The sequence below is a fragment of the Gopherus evgoodei genome, chromosome 4 (genome assembly GCF_007399415.2).
Source record: "Gopherus evgoodei ecotype Sinaloan lineage chromosome 4, rGopEvg1_v1.p, whole genome shotgun sequence".
Lineage (NCBI taxonomy): Eukaryota > Metazoa > Chordata > Testudines > Testudinidae > Gopherus > Gopherus evgoodei.
The window spans coordinates 134466304-134475661 of NC_044325.1; the positions used below are offsets into that span (position 1 = coordinate 134466304).

The window sequence follows — 9358 nt, forward strand, 5'->3', positions numbered from 1 at the left end:
GGCCGAAGTTGTGGCTACTCCATATCTCTGCAAATGAACCCCCTTGTTGCAAATTACAATGACTAGTCCTTAGGCCCCTGCAGCAAGGGTTACTCCCACCAGTAAGATCCATCACCACCTTCAGAAATAACCTGTGCTAACGGCAACCAGAGGGCGGAGGAGCAGAGCTAGTGAGACAAAGACACGGGTGCTGCTCAAAGCATGGCTAGAATAGAGGCCCTGTGCTATTGTCTCTCAGCTGCTCCAGGGCCGACCTGCCCAGGTTCCACGCAGAAAGTTGGGTTTTCTCCAGGCCTGCCAGCCTTGCAAACCCCCAAGTGTGGGATCTGAGGCCAAATGGCTCAAAGGAGGGACCTAAAGCTAAGCACATACATGTATATTTAGGACCCTAAGCAAGTCAAGCTGGGTCCTTTTTGCCTCTTGCTTCATCGCCTGTAATGAAAGGCTCTTCTGGGCAAATGAGGCCATTGGTGACCCTCCATCCCCACTGCCCTCGGTGACCCTTGGTGACCCCCCATCCCCACTGCCCTCGGTGACCCCCACGTGGCCCTGGTCTTTTCATCTGCTGCCCTTGGAGACCACTGTGCCCATTGCACTCTGCCCTCGGCAGCCCCCATGCAGTTCTGGCCCCGTAACAGGACCAGGCCCTTTACTAGTGACCCCTACACAGCCCCATCCCCTTCATGCACTGCCCCTGCCCACAGCACAGCCCTGGCCCCATCATGGTCTGACCTCGGTGACTCCCTTCCCTGCTGCAGCCATGTTACCTTTAATGGTGTGCAGAGTGTAACCAAGGGGAACTCAGGCCTGTCCTCCACCAGCTTGTGGCCTGGTATAACTCTGCTGGTCGGTGGGGGCGATTATTTTTTTTTTATTGAAATAGGATGGGTGCAGTTACTCCAGTATAAAGGTGCCTTCATCCAGCCTATGGGTTTAGTGATGCTGGTATTTATACTGTTATCACGGCATCCATGCTAGGGGGGTTGTACCACTTTAACTGTACCAGTGGAGTTAAAATGGTGCAACATTTGGGTGTGGATAAGCCCTTAGCTGCATTGGCTCTGCCTAGCTCGAGGAAGAGGAAGAACTTGCTTCAGAAGCTAAACTCGGACATGGGGAGCAGATGTTCTGTCAATATTACATAGCTCATTTTCAGGACAGACCTGCCCCTTTAATATCCATTGCCCCTAAAATGAGAAGGGAGAGCTGTCTGAAGATACAGGGTGAGCTTTGCCTAGCTGCCTGGGGGAGCTGGGAACATGGTTCCTATGGGAACAGGTGCTCAGATCCATCAGGCATCATTGGCCAGGCTGGTACCCTTCTCCCAGCTGCAGGGGAAGCTTGTCTACAATAGATTCCCACTGGGTTCTCAGTGGCATCAGGCCATTTTGCAGTTGCAATGTTGATAATAACACAGTGTTTCTGTGTACCCCAGAAAGTGCAGGTGGTGATCACCGTCCTGGATTACGACAAGCTGGGGAAGAACGAAGCCATCGGCAAAGTATTTGTTGGTTCCAAAGCCAGTGGCACGGAGCTGCGGCATTGGTCCGACATGCTGGCTAACCCCAGGCGGCCCATCGCCCAGTGGCACTCCCTGAAGCCGGAAGAAGAGGTGGACGCATCGCTCGGGAAGAACAAATAGGAAGCTCCATAGCCCAGCATTACCTACGGACATTCTAAGCGCCCCAGAGCTATCAATACCTCAGTTATGTAACCTTTGGTTTTTGCTTCCATTTTGTTTTAAGCTGCACTACCCTTTGGTGACTGTGGAAGGGTTTCCAGGCAGTTCTGAGCACTGTCAGGGGAAATGGTTAAAGACAGGGATGGTTCTTTTCATTCTGCAAAGTCGCTTCCTTCCGCTGCATGTCTCATCGTTTCTACATGCTGTTCTTTGAAAGCGTAAAGCCAGCTTCTGCCGTGGGTCCCAGAGGCGCTAGGCCGTGGCAGAGCATCGTCTTCCTTTCTCTTCAGTTTTACACTGGGACTTTCAAACATTGTGCTAAGGTGACAGCTGAGCCTGAAAATGTGAGTTGACCAGATACACTGTGCTTGCTTTGGGGATACGTACAGCTGGACTAGGCGGATCAGTGGAGAAGAGCTGTAATGAACATCTGGGCACCTTCGTGTGACTGCTTTGACTCCCATCAGCCACCCAGAGAAGCGAGAGAGCAGCCTCGTTGGGACTGGAACGTCCAAGGCTCCATTGAACATCTTAAGGTTTAATTTCTTCTGGTGCGACAGGTGCATTGCTGGGCATACAGACCCTGAGCTAGGTAGGGTATTGAACCTTGCAGCCCCCCGTGTGATTGCCAAAGAAGGGGTGCGGTTATACTGTGGGTGCATGTCTTTGATAACTGAATGTTCACAATTCCAATCTCAGTGCAGGACAGAGCACAAGAGAGTCTTGGTTTTGAAAAACAGCATCATGGGATATTTATGCAAACGACCACTGCGAGGCAGGCTTACAGTAGCAGGTGGACTTGAGACGGGCCCACCCAATCAGGTAGAATCGAGGTTGATTTACCAAAATGATTGCTTAAAGCCATCCATGTAGGCTAAACGACGTCTTAAACGCAAGCAGCTTTGGGAGGATTTGCATACATGTCCCATCACGCGTTGCACTACTGTACATCTTCTGAAGATGCATGACCTAAAAGTGTCCAGAGCCAGATACGTCCAAGAGGAGGGTTTAAAGTACAAGGTCTTCAGAACTCAAATTGCGAGGCTGGAGCTGGAGTGTTAGTGAGGCAGGTGCAAATCCCTCCCAGTGTGTCCACCTATATGGCTGCATGTGAGCCATGCAGTGAGCTGCTCAAATGTGGCGATGGAGCTGCGATGTGACGAGAGAGCTCACTCTAGCCTTCCGGTTGAAGCTGTTCCACTTTAATTAACTGTTATTGGGGCCCAGCAAAGTCAGAAGCTGCCTCTAGCTCAGGGGTCTGGGCCAGCCCCTGAGATGTTGGACATGCTGGGTTAGTTCCTGCCTCTGCTTGCTGAGAGGAAGAGTCGGTTACATGCTCTTACCCTTGTCCTTGCCCGTTGACACTAGGCCACTTTCAGTAAGTATGAGGTGGGCCCACCCAAGGGTTAGGATCGCGCTATGGTCCAGTGGTTAGGGTACTTGCCTGGGTTGTGGGTGAGCCTAGTGCCAGTCTCCCCTTGGCCCCCTAAGAAGAGGTTTGAACAGGGATTTCCTCTCTCCCAGGTGACTGGGGGTGGGGGGTGGGGTGTCTTTGTTTAAATCCCATCTCCTTTGCAGGAGCCATTGTCTTCATGGGAGAAGGAGGAGGTTTAAACAGGAATCTCCCACCTCTTTGGGAGTGGGGTGGGGGTCAGTCTCTGGCATGTGGGCCAATTACTATGTAATCAAAAGTAAAACCAGACCTGGTCCCTCTGTGTCAGAAGGCAGCCTCAAACCAAGATTGCCTAGATCCTAGCTGCAGAGCATAACCAGAAGGCTACAAGAGAACTCATGACAGGTAGGTCATAATCTCCCCTGGTGAAGTTGTTGCACTTTATAGTTTTAATTAATTCACTAGGTATTGGGCTATTGGGCTACTCAGAGACACAAGGGAGCTGTATTGGAGTCCCCTGCTAGCCCTGTGGTTAGGTGATTTACCAGGCAGGGTCAGGATGGAAGTTTGCTAGAGTGCCCACTGAGTGCTGTGGAGGCAGTGAGCATCTCAAACCAGGGGGGTTGCTTTAGAGAATGTCGTCTGTGCCCAAAACACCGTTGCCTCATAGAAATGTTGTGGCTATAAACTCTGCCAGTGGGGAGTAGGGCACTGGGACCAGGCTCTCCCACACTCCTGCTTGGGTCCTGCCCCAAGCCACCGGGCCAGAGAGCATTGCCTAGCTGAGCACTGTCAATCTCTCCCATTGACACTGGGCCAGAGACCCAGCCCAAGCAGTTGACTTTCTAGCCCAGTAGTAGTGGCCCTCAGCTGGGCTGTATGAGAGTCAGGTTTAAGTCCCTACCTAGCTATATGTGTATGAACTTGTCTAGACTGCCTGAGCCTGGACAGCATTCTTACATGGGAGCGTGTGCCTGCAGGGCTTTGCTTCCTGGCATAAACCAGACCATGCCCCCATCTTTTCACACTTGACAGCACCACCCCTCCAACAGAGGCCGGGACGCTCCAGCAAAAGCTGCCATCAAATCTGAGTCAGCCTCAAACGTGGCTCTCCCACAGTCCAGGGCCAAGCCTAACCCTAGGGGAAGCCAGGCCTTGAGGCTCTGGTGCTCACGCTCTTCCCTCTTGAAGTGGTCCCATGTCATAGTGTTAACTAGGCATTGGGCTGAGAGAGGAAAAAGGGCATTTGGGCCTGTCTCAGGGCCTAGAGTTGCTATAAAGTCTGGGGCAGTGGGGAGTTGTGGGCTAATAGGAAGCCTGGTAAATGCCAGCCAAGAGCATACCCAGGGTGAGAGCCAGTGTCTGGCTTCACCATGAAACCCCTTGAGCTAATCTCGGTCACTGAAGCCCATGGGGTGGGTGAGTAGCTGGCTGGGGGTGGGGGGGGGGGATGCTTTCTCTCACCTCCTTCCAGGATCATACACAGCTAAGAGGGGAAGCACGTCGGCTAAGAGAGAGAGTCTGAATCCATTCCAAACAAGGACCAAAAGGTGCCTCAAAGGCCACGATAACTGCTGCTTACCACAAGGCCGGCTCGCTGATGAACCCAGTCCAGTTCCTTTGCCTCTCCAGATATAGGCCATATTCCCCCTCTTCCCCAAAGAGCAGTGAATGTCTTGAGCCCCCAGCCCCCTTTTCAGGAGCCAGGACTGGACCTGATATGGAAACAGGCTCACATCATGTCCCCCACTACAGCGGTTCCTGAGGTAACAAGAAGAAACCCACCAGTCCGTCCTAGTTCGGTCCATTCTGTACTGGAGTAGACCAAGCAAGCCAGTTTCCCATTTACTGTCTCTAAGAGGCCTTCAGTGTTAGTGGCTTTGCTTTGGTTGAACCAGTGCATTGGCTAATAGCATCTGATGGGCATCCACGCACTGGTTTCCTTTTCTTCTGTGAGTCCAGTCCTGTTTTAGTCTGGACCTTTTGCATAATATCCCTCAAAGGACCTTGCTGCAGCCCCGTGACAGCCAGCTCTGGAGTATCCCTGCCAATCTCCCTGATTACCAGCTATGTTTTCCTGGCAATGTGGCTTGGCCTATGGAAGTGTCTTCCCAGGGAAGGTTGTGACTAGCCACACCGCTAGCAAGCTTCCTAGAGGGACTGCTCCTGCCTTGGCCTCTACCCTGGCTTTCCAGCCCCACAGCTTGTGGTGTAGAGAAGCAGACTACAGCACCACCCAGCTGCTGAAATGGTATTTTTGTGAGTAGGAAGAGCGTGAGGAGAGCAAGAGTCATACGCCTTGGTGGGGCCAGGGGCACGGCGTCTGGAACACCTCACAGGAGGTGGAATTCACCAATGCCCAGAGAGTCTAGGTTGTGGGGAGAGGGGTGGTCAGTTTTACACCCCTAGTACAATTGGAGAATGTTTCACTCCCAACCCCCTCTCCATCCTACCCTTTCCCTCTGACAATTATTGATCCTTTATTTGTACACTGCACCTCCCCCCAAAGTCCTGCTGGAGCTTCAATATTTAATCAGCAGGAGAGCTCCATGCACCCATGAGCCTGGCAGTCCTACGAACTGTAACTAAGTTTGTTCCAGTTCTAAGAGCCAGCAGGCTGTGGAGGGTGCCTGGGGACCGCTGTAGGAGGGAGCCCTCTGTACATGAGCTTTAAACACAAGCCGGCCTCACTGCTGATCGTACATCCTGCTGCACAACGGCAAAGGCCAGGAGGTCCAAGGAGCAGAGGCAGCGATTCCCCACAGCAGAGTGTCTAAGTGCTGCACCCAACTGCCTCAGAGCTCCTGCTGCCTTGGTGTGATGGGAAAGTGAGCAAAGCAGCCCTCAGCCGGTTAAAGCATGGTCTAAGGAGTGTTTCTCTTTCTGAAAGGGGAGGGTGCATCTGCCTGTGCTAGACACAGATCTACCACCAGCTCCAGTCGATAAGCAGAGCTGGTCCAAGAAAGTGAAAGGTTAATGGGAGTTTTATGAACCAAGGTGACATAAACACACCAGAGCTCTGTGATTGTGACACAAGCAGATTACTTTATTTACTCGTGAGAGTAAACCCAACAGGCTCTGCTTTCACACCAGGCCTTGGTCTATTGCCCCATCCTACATACTTCTATTGGTGATGTCCTTAAATCAGCCTCTAATACTGTGGCCAACCACTGCCTGCCTAGCGTTCAGTTTATTATTACAGAGAATACTAAAGGTGGACTGGGGGGAGCAGGAAAGAATAATTGGGTGAGCAGAATGTAAGTTCAACACACCCGGCTTAGGACTGGCATAGGGCACAATTGCTGGGTGGGGGGACACCACCAACCCTCTCGCCCTCCCATTTTGCTCCCTGTTCCACTGGCCTCTGTCAGGCATGAACTCCTCTGCCGTGAACAACGCACCCCCTCAATCGAGTCCTGCGCTATTGAATTTGGCACATTTTTAACTTGGAATGTTTTAAGGGGGGGCAGGAGGAGAGGGTGGGAACTGTGACTTAATACTTTTTTTTTAAAAAGGGAAAAAGCTCTCCCCCCCACCAAACATACTCAAGCCATCTGAGCCTCATCCAAAATCCCTTCTTGTATATGTAGTTAAATAACTATAGCTAGCTACGAACAGCCAACAATGCATGAGAGATAACCACTATGTAAATAGCAGCATGGTTAGAGCAGAATCCATACACTTTGTTACACCTCAGCCATTGGGCAGGACACACCCAGGATGCAGAGTTATTTTTAAAATGTGGCGTGAGGGGATTTATTTTACCCAAGAGGACAGAGCAAGATCTATAAAAAAAAAAACCCAACCTTTATTGCCCAAGTCAGTAGGCTCAACAATATCCATTTATTTTCAATTAAAAAAAAAACAATTAAAAATAAGGAACAAAGCATGCCTGATCCATTCACAAATATTTGAGGGGTAAATAAGCCAGTATGGGGGATAATTTCATGTGTGTCTTGTAATCTATACATGCAAAACTGTATCTTGTTGAATTTATGCCATGTCCAGGTAGCAGCAACATTGTGGCTTTGGTGTCCCGTCCTGTGTTGATGCATTTTACTGTCAAAGCAAACTTAGAAGCCATATTAGACCACGGCCTGCCAGGATCCTCGAGTGGGATGGGCCGATAGGTGATCCTCTGTGCCCTCCTGGCCCCTCTTGGTAATGTCTCTCCCTGTGTTTTGTTAAGGATCTCCCAAATCCTCATCCTGGGGGAGGGCTGGCTCAGGACGCTAGCCTTTGCCGTGGCCTTGAGGTTAGTCCTCACCATGGCTTGCAGGTACAGCCAAGCTGGAGCCCCGTACAGCTGGGTTTGGAATGGCACAGTTTGAAGCGCTGGGATCCCTTTGTTACACGCCGGGAGCAAATGCTGGAGCTCCTTCGGCAGACAAGCATGGCCTGAGCTCGATGCTAGTCGTCTCCAGTCAGATGCAGCCCAAGGCCTGTTCATTGTGGCATGAGCTTCTTCAGTGGACAGCTAGCCGAGAGAATCTGATACATTACTGGCCACCTGCGACTGGGATCGGGCCTGCTATTGCTCCTGACACAGCCTGGCCCTGGCTCTCCAACCAGGGGCATTGGGGCAATTGAGCAGAGTTTGGACTCTGTGTCCGAGCAGGGATGGGCAGGGCGACCCCTCTCTGGATCAAGTGCAGCCCCTGGACAGCAGGGCCGCATGGGGATAGAGACTGCTCAAGTTCTTGCCATTGGTGGGGCTAAGCTGTAACATTTAAACCAGCTCTCGAGTCCCCTTCCCCGCCCCCAGGGAGACAGGAGTAGGTTGCAACCACACAGCTGCTGCTGGCTGTTCCGGGGACCTGTCAGCCCCGCTCGCAGCAGGGAGCACTGTTAGCCATTGGGACAGAGGAGCCAGGATCCTGGGGCATTAAGAGGCTTCCACCCAGACTGGACATTCCCCTAAGAGGGATGCTCTGTCTCGTGCTATGCAGGAGCTTAGAGGAGAAGAGCATAATGTCCCCCTGTGCCCCTCACCCCCATGGATGTGTGCGCCCATTGCAGCCCCCAGGGCTGGGGTGCAGAGAATCCAACCCCACCCCTCTGAAGCGGCTCATGGGAGATGTGGCTAAAGCTGCAGCAATGGGGGGAAGGTCGCTGGGCAGGTAAGAGGGGGAAGGAGGGCTGCTGCTGCTGCAGCACAGGTGAACCAGGGGGGACGAGGCTGCAGCAGGAGAAGGACTGACCTGGTCCTCGGCCCTGGAGTGAGCCCAGCAGGGGACGCAGGGCTGGATGGCCCTGCCCTGCATGCTGCGACTGGCCTGGGTCTTGGGATCAAGCAGCAGGGGAGGGAGCTGTAGGCAAGAGGAAGCCAGCTCACCCTGGGGAGGGAGTGGGGGCCATCTCAGGCATTCATGCCCTGCATGCATGGCTGCAACAAGCTGGGAAATTCCTGCTGGCAACGGGTACATCCTACTCCAGTGTCTGTTCTCCCCTTCCCCCCTGCCCCCTCCGAGCACAGGCCCATGGGTAACAGGCACCAGGACTCTGCTCTGCTGCCTTGGGGAAGGAAAAGGATCTCAGCCTTCAACATGGATATTCAAGCACCAGGCTGGGCCAGGGCGGGGTGCTGCCTTCCCGACCCCTCCTTCTACTCTCCTCCCCCTGAGGGGTCTGTATACACCCCCCCCTTGAGATCTCCCCAATCTCAACCCCCCAGCATCTCCCCCAGTGCACCCGTCTCTGCAGCACTGAACTCCAGCAGGAAACTGCTTTTAACACCAACCCCTCCCTCCTTGTGTGGACTCTGTTGTTTCTGTCTCTATTGTCAAACTGTTATTTTGTAACACTGTCTGTCTCCTTATTAAAGAAATGAGCTAAAAGCAGCAACTGGGCGTCCCTGTTGTGTTAGCACGTCTGGGACCCAGGTACCCACAGGGCTGCTACCACCTGGAGCAATGAGGAGCAGCCTCAGCCCTGCAGCCAGGGGCACGGAGCTGCTCTGCCCCTACCCTGAGATTGCTAGGGTAGGCTCAGGGCCCCACAGCAGCGTAAGCCAGTGGGAATGCAAATCTCACACTTGCTGGGGTTTTCCTTGCAACATGCGTCTCACGGGTCCTGCTGCTCCAACATGGTTGTCCAAGCACTGGAGCGAGAAAGCAGGTGAGAATCAAAGAACTGAATGGGGGCTGGAGGAGAGAACAGGCTCAAACCCAGCTGCATCTCCACATACCCCCTTCACCCAGCTGTCAGGTATGGCAATGAAATTGACAGCCAGTAAACACTGGACAAAATATTAGGAGCAGGCGTGTCCTGTGTCCCATCCAGGC

The 9358-nt window shown here is 52.8% G+C and overlaps 1 protein-coding gene across 4 annotated transcripts in view; it reads left to right on the forward strand.

The window, feature by feature from the left end:
- The window catches only part of SYT2 (synaptotagmin 2), a 219935-nt gene extending 210929 nt beyond the window's left edge, over nucleotides 1-9006 (forward strand). For all 4 annotated transcript variants that reach the window (XM_030561177.1, XM_030561176.1, XM_030561179.1 and 1 more), the window contains one exon: nucleotides 1436-9006. In XM_030561177.1, the coding sequence (XP_030417037.1) occupies nucleotides 1436-1642 (207 nt within the window). In that variant the 3' untranslated portion in view covers nucleotides 1643-9006. The remainder of the gene's footprint in view (nucleotides 1-1435) is intronic.
- Nucleotides 9007-9358: the final 352 nt, after the last annotated feature.